The following is a 16,499-nucleotide window of genomic DNA, read 5'->3' on the forward strand; positions in this document are numbered from 1 at the left end:
CAACAGTCCATGTGCTGTGAAGCAATAGCATGATGTTATGAACTTACTATGAGCAAATAAGAAAAGGTGTGCACATAAAAGGTACATAAAAAACGATATATATACCACTGGTGGGATTCAAACCCACACCCACAACCTCAATTTCAGGAAGGTGCTTTACCAGCTGAACTGTTGTCCAGCTGAACTGTTGTCCAGCTGAACTGTTTGTCCTGTGGTTAGCAATGGAATGCAGAGATAATTTCTCTACATCATGGCCCCAACGTGCTGTAGCGGGTAAAGGAAAGCATGTAGAAGCTTGTAATAAACTTTGTGAGGTGGCCAGATGGAGAGCATTTCATTTCGCTCAAATCATGTTGATACATGCACAAATTGCTGAGTAAGCATTCTTAATATCCAACACATGAAAAACATGTCACAAAGATGCGGCAATGAGAAGAACAAAGTTGTCATGGGTAGGAATCAAACCTTGAACCTTGGGGTTAGCAGTTCTGTGCTCTAACGCTAAAGCTCTTTGTTTGTGGTTTTAACAGGAACGTAGAGCAAGTTTTCCTCTCCTTTAACACTTGCACTGTAGAGGACAAACGACAGTAGTTTGAAGCTTCATTTTAATTTAAAGAAAATAATTCTTAGATGGTGAGCGCTTCATTTGGCACAAAAACCACTTTGCTACATGCATCAGCTGGTAAGAAAATTGTTGGATTGCAGATGGTCAGACAGTCAGCGGCTTTTCAGCTTTATGTACATAGACTGTTGGAAACTTGACAGCTATACTGACAGTAACAATGTATCCTCTAAGTTCCAAAGTTACATAGGCAGTAATGTAGTGATATCTCATTAGCAAAGAGCAATCAAGAAACATAACAATAACAATTAGTGTATTTTATGTCGGTTGAGCTTGCGAATTAGACGGAAAATAACATCTTTCCGGAATACGTAATGAGGGTGCACGTGCCATGCACATGCAGGTGGAGTATGTATATAAAGAGTATGTGTGAACACATGTTTAATTCTATGCTGTCGTTTTAAGTGTAGGCTACCTCCCACCCACCCACCCCCATGGTGATTTTCCTAAGCTGATTGGCAGATCCTGAGTTGAGATGGAGAAAGGAGAGTTTTGAACTGAACTGTTATGCACACTTTTTTTTTTCTTTCCATGCAGTTTTCATTGGGGGGTGGACGCACATGGTTTTTTCCGGACAGGCAAAAAAAAAAAAGAAGCTAATTAGCCTATTCGGTTTTTTCCCTCGGTCTCACTCGGGCACAGTGATTCCTAAATTAATTGCACTGTGCAGGCCCCCACCCTCCTAGGTCACGTACTAGTTGGATTTGTTTTTGTCACTGTGGTTTGTAAGCTTTGGTAGTGTGTTACATGATATGAACTAGTAGCCGCGCTTGGCAGCTACACATCCTGTGTTACATGATATGAACTGGTAGCCGTGCTTGGCAGCTACACATCTCCAGTTGTTGTGTGGGTATGGTGGTTTTATGACATGTATGAGGAAAGAGCAGTATATGTACACACATAGATAACAGAATTACTATATACATGTGCTACATACATTATAATCAATACAACAAGCTACATGTGTATAACACCATAATGGCATCAACTTAGTTACTTAAATTGACAATACATGCAGAACACACTCGTATGTTACACTACAACCAATTCAAACTTTGATAATTACTATTGGGTTATGTGTATAGAATACAGTGTGGATGCAAAACACTATATGAGACATACACACTGACCTGGTTTGGTCCACTCTGGTGGTTTACTGAGGAGTCTGGTCCCACCTGCTACCACCACCCTTCCTCCTGTGAAACATGTGTACAGTGTATAACACATAGGTGTGCACTTACATATGGTGACATGGTGAGGCACCCCATTAAACTGAAGTTTTTCAACCGAACTTCAACTAATGCTAATAAATTTTAACAATGCACACAGCCATTATTAAAATTTATTATTATTGCAGCCATTTGTTGGCCGCCACCTTTGAATTTTACAACTTTTTTCACACAGGTTTTTTTAAGCTACACCTTTTTTCACAGCTTGTGTGGATATCACTTCATTTTGGAATTACAAGTTTCAAAAAGCCAGCCTATGGTTGGTCTTAATACATCCTTTCTAAATTTTTCCCTCTACCAGCTACAGGAATTGTCGAAGACTGCATGGCTATATCTATTTATGAAGAACTGAAATAAGACGAATTTTGAAGGTGCATATATTCCGATGATAGCTGGGCAGATTTGACTCAAATTAGGAATGGGAGATGCTCTACACTGAGGAAGTTTCCACAGCAGAAATAGTTAATTACCATTCAAGCACTATTGAGCCACAGATACATGAAAATGGCGTTTTCTTTCACCCACCCACACCGGCTGTACTTTGCCACATGACAAAACTTGATATAGACTATTTTCATAATTTTTTGTAGTACCCTAATAGAGCACATAATTTTTCTGAGCACTTCAATACAATGCATATGGAATGTTCTAGAATTTCCATTGATAGATCTACAAATTATCATTCTAGTGTACTAAACCAGAACTTTCATTCATAAGGTAGAAATTAAGTGAGGTAGGCAGAAAGGGCTCTATTAGAGTATCTTGACTGCACATTTTCACATGTTTTGCTTTATAACTCTTTAGCTAATACTCTCAGTACTTTCAAATCACAATAGGTTTGCACTACGATAGTAACTTCATGTACAGACCGATTTTAAAGTCATTCAGTAGAGCAGATTACCCTGTAGGCATGACAATAAATAATAAATCACTTTTGCAATTTTCTAAATCGTACATAAATCCATTGTTCTTATTTCGATCTGCATGAAAATCGGGCTGTAAATGTGCTGCAATATGCTCTTACTGTCCTCCAAATTGAAGACAATCAGCTAAAACATGCGTGAGTTATAGTGAGTGGAGCAAAAAGAAAAAAGATGAAGAAAAATACGAAGAAAATAAGATGAACTTTGAAGGCGCATATCTCAGTGATGGCAGGGCAGATTCAATTCAAATTTGGAATAGGAAGTGCCCTACTCTGAGGGAGTTTCTGCAGCAAAATTGGTTAATTTCCGTTCAGGAAATAGAGCTACAAATGCGTGAAAACAGTGTTTTCTTGGTTCCTGTAAAATACGCACTCGTCCGTCGCGCGTCCGCACTAGCTGTATCTGGCAACACGACACAATATTTTGTCTCCTACCTGATAACTTACCAAGTAAAGTTTCATAGTAAAATGATCTAAGATGATCCATGTGAAACCTTAGGGCAGTTTTACATACATGAGGCAACCGTGAAGTTCCACCTGTAACAAAGTAAGGGGTGGGGCACAGTTGCTAGTACTCCTTCCTGTAGTTTCTTTCTTTTCTTCCCTTCCTTGCTGTCTGGCCTGTTCTATTCCTTTCCTGTCCTCCAGTGATATCACGTTGAAGACAGAAACTTCTTTCCAAGAATGTGGCCCCTTCTTACAGCAATTAGTATATGATTTTTGTTACTACCGGCAACTGATGACTGATCCAGTAAACTTGTGGAATGGCCAATAGTCCCGAGGCAGTGGTGGACACCAATACTTCTAATGAGAATAATAGTGATAAATGCCTAACAGAATGTGTACAGAAACAGTTGTGCAAAGATACACCATAATAGCCATAGGATGTGGTTGCTTGGTCTATTGTGTGTGGTATGTGTTCTATTAGAGTAGTTGAATATAATGGGCTCTGGGTCCCTTTTAGACAAACTGCAACAAATAGCTTCCGTATCAGTAGCTATATCTTACCATTCACATCGGTCACTTCAAACCCCATCATGCAGGTACCCAACAAAGTGTAATGTTAGAAGTTTAATAGGGTGTAGAAGATGTTCAACTGATCAGAAGCCCGAACTGAAGCTACTAACAGTTGAACGAGACTAAAGATGGATGGTGACTTGGAATTGAGACTAGAAATGGATGATGAACTATTAAGGGTCACACAATACAAGAAAAGCTGACAACCATGGAGCCCCCTCTTGATCAAGCGGGATGCATCTCCTGATGGAGAGACAATAGCAGATGTGTTTCAAATAGGGTCGAGTCAATGTAATACATGTAAAGAAGTTGCAGTTAAAGTTAAAATAAGTTTTCATGCAATGCCAAACATGCAAGATTTAATCAAAACGTTGAAGGAGATACGTGAACTTGAAACTGAACTTGACAAGGTTAGACTACAGAGAGGAACACTGTGTAGTAGCTGAAATTTTTACATCATTCCTAGGTTAACGCCAACAACAAGGAGATGTGTAAACACCACAAGAAAATGCTTGAGGAGATAGCCAAAACAAACCAACACACAAAATTACATTATGACAGTAAGTTGAGCACCATTTTTGTAATGAAAAATATCTCCTATCTGTAGTGGCACTTGACAAATTGCAATCAATCATTAATCGGGGAATATCTTCTGTGTCAGTATGGTGATGTGTATGAACTTTTTAAACTGATTTAATATGAAATTATTACTAGTGTGAAAATTTTAAAGGCATACAAGTCAGTATGTAAAACTGCTCTAGGACTAGACGCCAAGTACACAGTATCAAGAAATATCTCAATAGTGTACAGTAAAGGGTCCAAGTATTAGTTTGGCCACATTATGTGACTATTATTTTCTCCTAGTTGTCACAGCCTATAGTGTGCTTAGACTGGGACCTAATACCTAACCATGTGGTAGTGTGGTTGCTAGGTGTTAACCACAACTAGGAGTAGTAATTCTAAGCAGACTTGAAAGATGGCTGAACAGCAAGGTAACAAGTATGGTAGAAGATAAGTTGGTACTCCTAGTGAAGCAGCTACAGACATCCTTCACAGAGTTGGAAACAGTTTCAACTATTTCAGTAGCAATCAATGGTACGGATACAGTGGTATTTTTAAAACATCGATCTTTCAAATCTTTACAAGATACAATCACAGCTGCTAACTCACTGGAAACTAGGATGTGTTCCAAATGTATTTTACTCACTTAGAAAAGACATCTTGAGAGCAGACATCAAAAGTTTGTCAACAAGGTGTTGCCATGGCTAAAACAGAAGTTAGAAGATGTAAAGACTTCAGCACAACTACTAGATGTTGAGGTGAAAGAAGAATACTTCAGATTTGCTGCTTCACAGAACTTACTAACTGTATAGCTTATAACAATACTATAAATGTTTATATATTTTCCTGTTATTGTTAATAATACATTTGCTCATTGTATTAATAGTTTTTGTGTGTGTATGTGTGTGTGTGGGCAAGTGGGTAAGACAATCTCACTCCTTGTATTCATAGGCTTTAGTAAGTGACCAGAAAACATTTCCCGTCATCCACTGACATACCAATTGAACAGTCAGCTGCTCTATGCAACCAAAACTAAATGAAGCATTATATGGGTTCATATGCACCTAGCATTAAATGTCTTTGTCATCTGTATGGAAAGAAACGTAACTGTTTTATTAAAATAATTGGTGCATTGTCTGTTTCTGGAGTAATAAATAGTTTAGTCATTAATATAATAATAACCACTTGCCCGCCTTTCACAAGCATGAAATGGTTGAGGTGAGGGGAGGGGGCTAACCAGAGTATAGTATCTCTGGGGGCACATAGCACCTCAACCATAAACTATTATGCTTGTCCTATAAAAGGCGGGGTATACAAAAGACTTCATACTTGGTAACAACTTTGTTGAAGAGTGCTTTTCGTAGCTTCATTGAAGAGAACTTGCTGTTTGTGGACATATCTATAATAAGGCAGGATATACAAGACAAAGGAAGAGTGTTTTTGTAGCGTTGAGAACTTCATACATCATAAATAAAAACAGCTTTCACACATGGAACATGGGAAGAGATACAAGTGTCAAAAGAGGAGTGAGTAAATTAACACTCCTGCAAAATCAGTTTGCTTTTCACTTTAGACTATAATTATATCTTAGGGTAACATTGTTGAATGCTTTATTAGAAAGTTTTTATAATAGTTATATGTTTTCAGTCTCTCCAAAAGGGTAATTTTAGCAATCTTATTCCAAGGAGGGTTATGAGCCCCCCCTCCTTGGAGTGGGACTTGAGCCCCTTAGCTCCCCTTTACCATTGCCTATGCTCACAAGTGAAGGTGATAGGAATAAGGCAAGACTGATAGGGACACTACTGCTGACCATTATCTAAACATGTCAATCAGAATAACAATTAGGTCAGATGAAAACACCCTGTATGGCTCACACAACCAGCCAGTGTGGCTCACACAACCAGCCAGTGTGGCTCACACAACCAGCCAGTGTGGCTCACACAACCAGCCAGTGTGGCTCACACAACCAGTGTGGCTCACACAACCAGCCAGTGTGGCTCACACATGCAGCATTTTCAGTACATAGTACTGCAGTGATGTAACTATTTTGATAATTGTACATACATACAGTTAGGTCCAGTCAGATACAGTAAGTATGCTGCTAATAGTACAGTAGTATCAAGTGTTAACTTTATAATGGTGTCACATGAGCATCGTTAGATGACTGCCACACACATCTGATCTGGCAAATCATTTAGGACAGTTAGACCATGTGCGGACATGCGACTTTTCACCTGTGTGAGTGTGCATGTGGGTTTTGAGGTTGTAGCTTTGACTGAAGCTTCTCTTACAGACTTAGCATTCAAATGGTGGGATATAGAGGAGGTCAGTATGCATGTGAGCCCAATGGTTTTGTACTGAAAAGTGTACTGGGCCTCCTTGGGTGCTGAAATATCTCCCAATTGATGAAGTATGACAAGTACAGCACAATAAGCCCCGTTAAGCCCCACCGAATAGGTTAGTTTTTTTTAAAACTTGGGCTATGTATAAATCACATGAGATCTCATGCCAGGCCACGGATGCAGTAAATGTCTTTGTTGATGAGCTAGAAAGACAGAGAGGAGTCTCACTCGATAAAACAGTATGAATAAACACTGAAGAAGTCATCCTATGCAATGTACTTCACTACGACGCTCGTGGCGTGCGCCCTATTTGGGGATCACATGAGACTAGAAAGATGAAGAAAGCCTCCAGACAAACGATAGTAACAACTGGCCACCACGAAGAAGGTTAGAAATCAGTGAAGTACCTCACGGCCACTATTCAATGTTGCTGCCCTCCTTCAATGCTATATCCCACCTTACAAAATGCAATTAGCACAAAAAAAATTTGTAGTGCTTATTATGCTTCCAACCTCTTCTGGGTCAGATATCAGTGTACTTTCTCAGGTGTCTTCCTAGCTGGTGTGATCGTGAGTATCTTTTTCCACATTCCTCATGGTCACAGACTTTTTAACTGTACTGTGGACAATTATGTGGCAATTCAGCAGGTTATTATAGCTTTAATTAAATACCTAACTGGGATACATACTGACTAAATGCTTGTGACACAATTCACTGACCCTCTGTGGTACACGGTGCTTTATTGTCCTCACCTCCAACATGATAAATGTACTGCTAGGAGATATGGTCATCTTAATTGTGGTAGCTCCTTGGTAGCATCAACACATTGGCAAAGTACTCAACCGAGTGAGACTGCTGAACATGAGGATTGCCAGGAATGTTTGTATGTCATGCCAGCATCACTTGGTTCTGGGAAGACAAAGTCAAGGACGGGCTGAACTTGTTGGGACATAAAACGTTAGCAAGAAACATCAGGTTTGCTTCACTAGCAGATGGTAAATATTCACTCGCTGGTGGTCAATGAGGTGTAAAAGATGTTCATGATACAAGTATTGTGGACAAACATCATCACAAGGAGACAATGTGTGGATGGAAAAGATCAACATGAACAATAGGAATTGTAAGTTCAATTAGGGACCATGGAAAAAAGTAGGGAAACAAGAGAGGTTGCCTACACCTGCAGATATACTAGTAGACATGTAATGCCTACTTCAATTACTTGTTTGTTTATTTTTTTTGTAACATTTAAGTGGCCATCATGCTTCCTTTCAGCTCATTATACACAGTGCTACAAATGAAGAACAGTAGGAGAAGCGCCTCTACAATCAATCCAGTTACCGTGAAGAATACGGACGATTCACATGTCCCAACTATCCATCACTGACTCAAAAGTAAGGTCCATTACAGAAAATACGGATGATTCTCATTTACAAATGTACAGAAGCCATGCATCGTGCTACCACAAATCAGTACTTTGGTGTGTTAGCATAAAGAAATGGAGGACAAAAGTAAGTTCATGATGTGGGTGTTGTATGTACAGCGGTATACTAAAAGGCACATCTCGGGATGAAGCAACATCAAACAGTGAAAAAAAAACAAGCCCATAGCCTTAGCTGTTATTGAGTTATGCTTGCCTGAAGGCATCAGGAAAGCAGGCAGTTAGTCGGTAGAAAATTCCATTGAATAATTATTTTTTCAATTTTGTAACAATCTATTGGGGTTGTACTGAAGGTAATTTGGGTTTGGTTATACCTAACCATGCAATACTGCCAAGGCACCAGAATGGTATTGTGAAGCTGGTTTCAGGGTGATTTTTTGGCAAGAAAACTCAAACCTCCATGTTACCTAATATACAGTACGGTACTGTATGACATCAAAGAAAGGTATTTACCTAACCTGGCTGGGAATTGTAAGGATACTATAAAAGTGACTTACTGATTAGTACAGTGATTTGGACAGGATTTAGCCTAAAACCATGGTTTACATTAATAAACTAACCATGCCTATTGCATAATTTAGGCAAACTCCACCTGATAACCACAAGTAGCAAACTAAGATCATAGTTTATTGGATTGCAACATCAGCAATACCAGTATGTGATTGGACAGATCTGTATCAACTATATTAAGGAATAGCTACTTACCATAATCAAAGACTGATTGATGCAATGTTTACCATTACACCAATAGAGCTACAAACATCACAACTCACCTCTGTCTCACTGGTTGTCAATCTAACAGTTAGTTGTGATGGATGGTATCAATTATAGACAGGTGGCTGGTAACTGCACCTACATACACAAAGGATGGGACTAAGTTTGAGTGTATCTAGCTACAATTACAGTGAACCTCAGTTATCTGAACCCCTTGGGACCAGGGGTGGTACATAAGTCTCAAAAGTCCATATCTTTGAAATTGTGTATAAAATAGCATAAAGAACATTTTTTTTAAATTTCGGTATTATCAACTACCCTAATAGAACATTCACCACTCTAATAAAGCAGTCATTTCCGTAATTCAGTCAACTGAAAATTTGGATAAATGGGGCCTGGATAACTGAGGTTCCATCGTAACATCCTATTATGTTGGCTGTGCTTACCCAAGCGTGGGTGTAAGATTGGCTTAATTGGGAAACATTGGGCAGTCCACAGTGACAAAGGTTAATGTTACAATGTCAGGCTGGAAATAACAAGTTTACAATAACAGGTACAAGTTTATTACAGCAAATTTAAATTCAGGCTATTAGTTTCACTGCGCCAAATTTTCTGAAAATTTTAAGCTTTACATCATAGTAGACACACATACACACACAAACAAGAATATGGAACAACATAGATACAATGAGCATATCACGCAGTACAGATACATTGCTAAATTAGGCAAAAGGCATGGCTATTATATTAATGTTTCAGGACTTAAATTAACGTGTGGTCAGTGAACTATTTCCTGACAAAAACAACCACAGAATTAAGTATATGCACAGAAAAAAATTCTGTGTGTAAGAGACAGAGTTCTAGGTTTACACTTTCAGAAAAATGTACTGTTTGTTACATAAAATGATTACACTAGCTAATCCAGTTGCTAGAAACAATTTAGGTTAGGTGTTTCACCAGATCCTCACTAGGGCAGGCAGCACCAGACTACTACAAATTCCAACCCGTTGCGGCCTAGAGTGGGTGGGGCATGACACTGACAAGTGCATTATCATATAGGAAGGAGACACAGACATATTTTCGACAAGGTAGGTCAGTGTATAAAATGCATTCATCAAATTATTTAGAGCTATCTGACAAGTAGTATTTGTATACAATGTAATGACAACAACCATTAATCTTACATAGCAATTCCTATACATGTTTGAGCTATGTACTTAGCGCAAAGTGGCGCCTAGCTGCATGGTTGGCAAGTCTTCGAGCACGCAAGCTGTCTTGAAATGACTTTGTTCTTAGTTCCTTCTTATTTCTGTAATCAATTTGTGAACAGTTTGTATGAAAATTCATTTTTCACTGGCCAGTATTTGAGTCCCGTACCGTGCGTTTGCCAACTAGTGGGATATGATAATACTCTTTGTAGTGGTAACACAGCTACTTCAAATTAAATGGTAGTAGTGTAATTATAATTTTTAAACAGGGGTTCACTCAGTAACCAAAATAATACTGATTTAAGTGGAGCCCTGTGAGCAAAAGGAGAAGAGTACAAAACACAAATACCATATGTCTACTTCTTAAGTCTCTCGCGGGACCAAACCCTCCTGTTATGGTACGTATACCCAATAACCCAAGCTAGGCATAATAACTGGGCTAGTAGACTAGAAAGGTCTGGTCACGCGAGATCATTGCACGAGATTGTACCACTTTACAAGCTTACCGCATAAACACCGCCTTGTCATTCGCCTCCTTTTCCCTCCCTGTGTTCGACCATAGGACAAGGTATTCGCCCAATATTGGCTAGTGAACCTCGTGGTGAAATACAACATAAGACCTACACGCTTATCAAAATCAATACCGGTATTCCATTATTCGTCGTCAATTATGTGCGCTTAATTGTGCCATAGCTTAATTAGACCATCATGAGTCTATGATTACAGTGAGATTGTGGTTCATACGGGTAAGGGTACAGCCTGTATAACCTGAAGCTAGTTTTTTAAGTGACTAACAGTTGTGTAGACTATGTAATGGAGAATTGAAGTCGGGAAAAGCCCAGCCAGTCTCTGCCTGGATCAAATCGACAGCAGCTACTGGATTGTCGCAAAGGTAGAAGAACGAGAACCACATAAACATCTAATGGTGAGCGTAATAATTATGCACAGTGTAGTCTCGAATAATACAGGTGTACAGGTCGTGCATTTTTACGCATGCGTACTACTGCAAATAGTTTCATACTAAAGGGCAAGTAAATTTTTGCCTACACTTATCATATAATGCTTTTGTTCACTTTATCTTGATAGAATGCATGAGTACTTGCAAGATCACGTTTACATTTGTTAGCTACACAGTGACTTTATTAAGGTGGCTACATTAGACAGGTCACTACATGCAAGCTGTCACACTAAGAAAACTTCAAGAAGTGATGACTAATGGAACACATTCCCACACAGATGACAAGATCAAATGAAAAAAAAAAATTCCTATTGAATGTTATAAAGTTCTTAATTAACACCTCTTGTCTGTCCAGCCCAGTCAGCTACACTAGTCAGTATAAATAGTTGTATACTGACTGACTTCACCAGTTAGTGAAGGAAGAGCTGTAATAATGGGAGCTAATACTGTATTACTTTTAGACACTTTGTACAATAATGACAGTGTTATTAGAGCTACCAGTAAGGTGATGTCAGATAGTGAACTAGTAGTGGAGTATCTGGAGACAACAGTTGATCACACTAACAAATACAACAAAGTTGTACAGTACGGTACTACTACCTGGTGTTGTGTTGTGATGAGTGCAGGTATAGCAGCAATTTTGTGGACATGTTTGATATGCTGTGGTGTATTAGGACTATCATTATTTGGTGTACTAACCTTGCTGGCAGGACTGACGTGCATGGAAGTAGGAGTAGTAATTCTAAATAAAGTGGAAAGATATCTGAATAATGAAGTGACAAAAATGGTAGAAGACAAGTTGCTACTTCAAGTAAAGCAACTAAAGGTGTCCATCATGGAGTTAGAAACAGTCTCAACTATCACTTTAGCAATCAATGGTGGTGGTACAGTAATATTTATCAACTACAAATCTTATAAATCTTTACAAGATACCATCAAAGCTGCCAACTTGCTCAAATCTAAAATCTGCTCTAAATTCATCTTACTAAGACAGAAAAGAGATATTGAGAAAAGATATCAAAAAATTTCCAACAAAGTGTTGCCGATAAAACAAACATTAAAAGGTATGAAGATTTCAGCACAACTACTGGATATTGACATTAAAGAAGAATACTACCGATTTGCTGTGTCTCAAAACTTACTAACTGTAGCTATAGCTTATAATAATATAATTTATTTTGATATTAATTTTATATGGTTTTGCTGTTGTTATATGTTTTGACTGTTTTATTAGAATGTTTTCAGCCCTTTTCGAAAAAAGAATAATTTTGGAAAATAAGGCTTAAGCTTGATAAGGACACTGTATTGTTAATTTATCTTATAACATGTCAATCAAACTAATGCACATGTAGGCTCACACAACCAACCTGTACACACATCACTGGAAGGCAGTCAACACTTGTGGTCACACAGTATAGTAATGTATAGGTATCATGAGGGTTAGGGTTTTCCTGTCCAAAAATATCACCCACATCCCAACCTTTGTGATAACTGGTTATATCCAAGTGAAAGACTTCATCATACTTGATGTATAATTGCCAGCTTTGTACACACATGTTATATACTGACACTGCATTTTGAATGCCAATATTGCACATTATTTTGGTGTTTAGTTGCTGCTGTGCATGTAATAAACACTTCTTATCAAAGGCAATAATTAGCACCTTTACTGGACTGTATGGCAGTTATTACCTACCATGCCAATCTTTGAAGCATATATGTCTTCACTGGCATACAAGTTGCTATATCCATGAATCACGATTATACAGTACAGTAATAATTATTGTCAAGTATATGCATGGCATGGTGTTCCAAAGTAGGAATTTTCCCCATACTGCATACTTTGTTACAGCTACCATCATTCATATCTTTTGTTTCAACCTGTTACACTTCTCCATCAGTTCCCAATAGCTAGCTGGTTAGCCATGAACTGGAAGATGCACTATAAAAAATTATTTCGGACTCGAGCTCCTGATTTCACTACTGCCACAATACTTACTAATTTTGTGTAGTGACGTTCATATGCACTACTTTTGTAGTGATTTTCACTTCATTTTTGTAGTAACCCTCACTACATAGTAGTGAATGTCACTACACAAAAATAGTGAGTATTTAGTAGTGACCTTCACTAATTTGTTTTTATTGTGTAAAGCTACTTATCTTTTTATTGCTGGAACTATTCTTCATTTAATATTTTTTATTGTACCCAATATAAATTGTATTGAATAGATGTATACTTATCAGGGGTGCATGGATCCAAACTTTTGGAAAGGGGGGATCAAAATGAAATGAAACTACAGGAAAGGTATACCTTAGTGCACAAGCATGCCAGCCTAGGCAGTTGAATTAAGAACGGTTGTATACGATCAATGGACTGGACTGGTGGACTGGACTCAGTTTTTTTTCTCCTTTTCACCAAATATTGGCCAACTGGCTATTGTTTGTTATATAGAATATGCTAATCTTATGAAGTACTCCCACCTGCACACACAGACACAAAAAAGCAGTGTAGCTATGCCAGCATTGCCCAGCTGCAGCTATACAGGGTGTATGTACCACCTACCAATGGATGGAATTGCAAGACAGTCACTTAATTTTGCTGACTCTGAAGACCATTGCTTGTATTAGGACACATGGTTATTATATAGCTAAACATTTACTGTACGATTTTATACTCCATGATAAGAATGGTAGTCATGCATGACTCTCTGGAGATCATGCTATGAAAGAAATGTTTGACTGTAGAACAGATGAGTATACACTTTCATTTAACACACACTGATGTAGTTAACAACTGTCTCTTTCAAGATTGATTGGCAAAATTAATGATACTTGCTCATTGTGTTAATATGCACAGGTAGTGCAAAGTAGACAGGTCTACCGATACATTCTACATTAAATGTTGCAATAACTACAACCAATTGCCCAAATAGTAGGGGTGCGGTAATTATGCCAGAATAATTTTCAGCACAATGCCAGAAATCATTATTCTATAGCATTATGCCAGCATTTTGAAAGAATTATTAAAGATTTCATGAATGAACAATTGATATACTCTAATAGAACAGTCACCAGATACTTTAACTGCAAAAAGCTACCATCAGTATCTATCACAATGGATAAATTTCATACTAATGAAAAAATCAACCGTTACCCTTAGCAACCTAAATTTTACATTATTTGTAGGTGTCAATGTCTTAAGTCACCTCTCCAAGTTTTAAAAGGATAACATATAAATCATGAGATATGACATTTTGAAGTTGTAATTTTCCCATACATTGTCAATGAGAGGGGCAACATTGCCCCTTCTTGGTATTCACACAAATCATCGGATTCATAGAATGTCATATCTTATGACCTATATACACTATCCATTTATAACTTGGAGAGATCATTGTTGATATTCACACCTACAAATTATGTAATATTGAAATATAATTATGTACTTTTGAATTTTTGGTTTTTGCATATGTTGAAATATCTCATTTTTGTGATTGCCCAGAAGGGGCAACTGTAACCCTCTCACATAGATATGTATGGGAAAACCACAAATTTCAAATGTCATATCTTATGACATATATATGCTATCCTTTCAAAATTTGGAGATGTTATCACCTAAAAATAATGGAAAATTCAGGTTGCTAGGGGCAACAGCTATTTCTATAATACTATAAAGACTTATTATGGAATTTGTTCCATACTCCCAACAGCCACCCTTAAAATCCACAATTAAATATATTTGAGTGTTATATAAAAGTGCACAGCTAGCTGTGCATATTATTGAGTGGAAATCAAACAAAATTTCTTTACTACAAACAATTTTCTTTTGATTTTTCTATATTGCTGTACACACCAAAATCTGTTAAACATATAAACCTTTCAAAATTCAGAGTTTACCAGCATTTTCAAGGGGAGTGCACATAATAGGTGTGTACTGTGCAGAGCTGGATAGCTGGAAACCCTGGTTCATCAACTCTATAACATCAAAATCATGGTGGAGTACTTGGGGGGTGTGTGTTTGTGTTTGTGTGTAAACCTCTACATTATAGCAAAAAGTGGCCAAAAATTCTGGGTCCAAAAAGGTCCATAATAGAGAGGTTTCACTGTACATTATTAAACAGATATTTAATTCATTGTATTAAATTGAGTGATAAAAAGTGTGTGCGTGTGTGTATCACATGTGTTTATGCTTTCTCTTGTGACTCTTATGCTACAGAGGAAGAAGAGCAATGGATGACCTCAGTATGTACCTCAACAGGGCTGCTCACCTGTTTCACTTGCTTCTTGTGTTTTTTCTTATGTTTCTTCTTCACTTCAACAATCTCATCATCACTACTGTCACTAGACCCCTTGTTACCTGTTAACAATTACCACACGCTACACCAGTGTCAGCACTAGGGTGGTTATCTACCTTTAGTGGCTGAAGGGAGGGCTGGCCCATAATGACTGGAAGATGTAGCAGCTACTGCAGGCTGTGTTTTGTTTGCTGGTGGAGTGAAAACCACCTTTTCAGGTATTTTTAGTGTGTGTTGTACACCCATCCATGATAGCTTAGACTCTGGAGTTTCTTGTGGTAACTGTTTAGTTTCTGTTGCTAGCTTTGACTTATCATTAGTTTGTGTTGGCTGGCTGGGTTGCCTAGGTACTAGTTCCAATTGTTTGTTTGTTGGTTCGGGAGCTTCTGCAACTTTAGAAGGTCTGTCTGTATTTCGTGTTTCTTCTTCGCTGGCTTCATCTTCACTGAGTTCACTAGCGGAACTGTCTGTGAATATCGACTTGAACAAATCCATCGAAGGTCTTTCATCTTCACTGACCTGTAGATGACATAACCAGGTTTATATACCTGATAGACCACGATGTCTTTCAGGAGCCTTTTTAGTGCAGTACCACCAAGTGAATCTCATAGTCTCAAGGTCGCAAGTTTGATCCTCACAGGGGGAGCAATATTTTCGGTTTCAGTACCGTTGTAGGTACATGCTTTTCAAGGCATGAGTATAAATCATTCCAAATCTGTTTTACCTTTTCAGTGAACTTCTTTGTATCAAAAACATTGATAACAGCAGAAGGAAATTACTTAACTATATTGGTTGGTTGAGATGACAATTTTTCATCACTTTTATTGTTAAGTGCCATCACATGTATTTGGACAGCTACCTGTAAAGCAGTCACTACACAAAGATGTAATAAAACCATGCATACAAAAAAGCAAAAAAAAAATTGTGCCCCCTGTGAGGATTGAACTCATGACCTTGAGATTATGAGACTCACGCACTACCTACTGCACTAAGGAGGCACCTGTACTAACAGTTTCATATGACTCTTAATAAACCTTAGACAATTAAATTCTTTGATTGTGAGCTACTCACAGCACAGCTCTTGTTTCACTTATTTATACGATTGGATCTGTTCTAGTTCCTGGAGAAGTAACTTGGTATGATCATTACTTCAAATTTAAAATGATAGAATGATTACTGTCAGTACATTGTAC

The 16,499-nt window shown here is 38.0% G+C and overlaps 2 protein-coding genes, 1 long non-coding RNA gene and 1 other non-coding gene across 4 annotated transcripts in view; 1 reads left to right on the plus strand and 3 right to left on the minus strand.

Annotated features, from left to right (window-relative positions):
* The window catches only part of LOC136263484 (uncharacterized), a 33,150-nt gene extending 22,437 nt beyond the window's left edge, over positions 1-10,713 (minus strand). Inside the window, exons 1-3 of the mRNA XM_066058012.1 lie at positions 10,560-10,713; positions 8,905-8,983; positions 1,753-1,818 (exon numbers count right to left, since the gene is read on the minus strand). The gene's annotated coding sequence lies outside the window, so the exon portion shown is untranslated. The remainder of the gene's footprint in view (positions 1-1,752; positions 1,819-8,904; positions 8,984-10,559) is intronic.
* On the plus strand, positions 10,697-12,126 carry LOC136263485 (uncharacterized). Its single transcript, XR_010704664.1, has 3 exons — positions 10,697-10,978; positions 11,140-11,637; positions 11,686-12,126. It is a non-coding gene; the product is annotated as an uncharacterized lncRNA (long non-coding RNA).
* Positions 12,127-15,121: 2,995 nt separating this feature from the next.
* LOC136265058 (G patch domain-containing protein 1-like) overlaps positions 15,122-16,499 on the minus strand; it is a 42,081-nt gene continuing 40,703 nt past the window's right edge. Inside the window, exons 12-14 of the mRNA XM_066059833.1 lie at positions 15,423-15,825; positions 15,280-15,368; positions 15,122-15,221 (exon numbers count right to left, since the gene is read on the minus strand). Of these exons, the coding sequence (XP_065915905.1) occupies positions 15,186-15,221; positions 15,280-15,368; positions 15,423-15,825 (528 nt within the window). The 3' untranslated portion in view covers positions 15,122-15,185. The remainder of the gene's footprint in view (positions 15,222-15,279; positions 15,369-15,422; positions 15,826-16,499) is intronic.
* On the minus strand, positions 16,232-16,304 carry Trnam-cau (transfer RNA methionine (anticodon CAU)). The gene has a single exon. It is a non-coding gene; the product is annotated as a tRNA-Met (tRNA).

This window comes from Dysidea avara, chromosome 8 (genome assembly GCF_963678975.1).
Source record: "Dysidea avara chromosome 8, odDysAvar1.4, whole genome shotgun sequence".
In the NCBI taxonomy this organism is placed as follows: Eukaryota; Metazoa; Porifera; class Demospongiae; order Dictyoceratida; family Dysideidae; genus Dysidea; species Dysidea avara.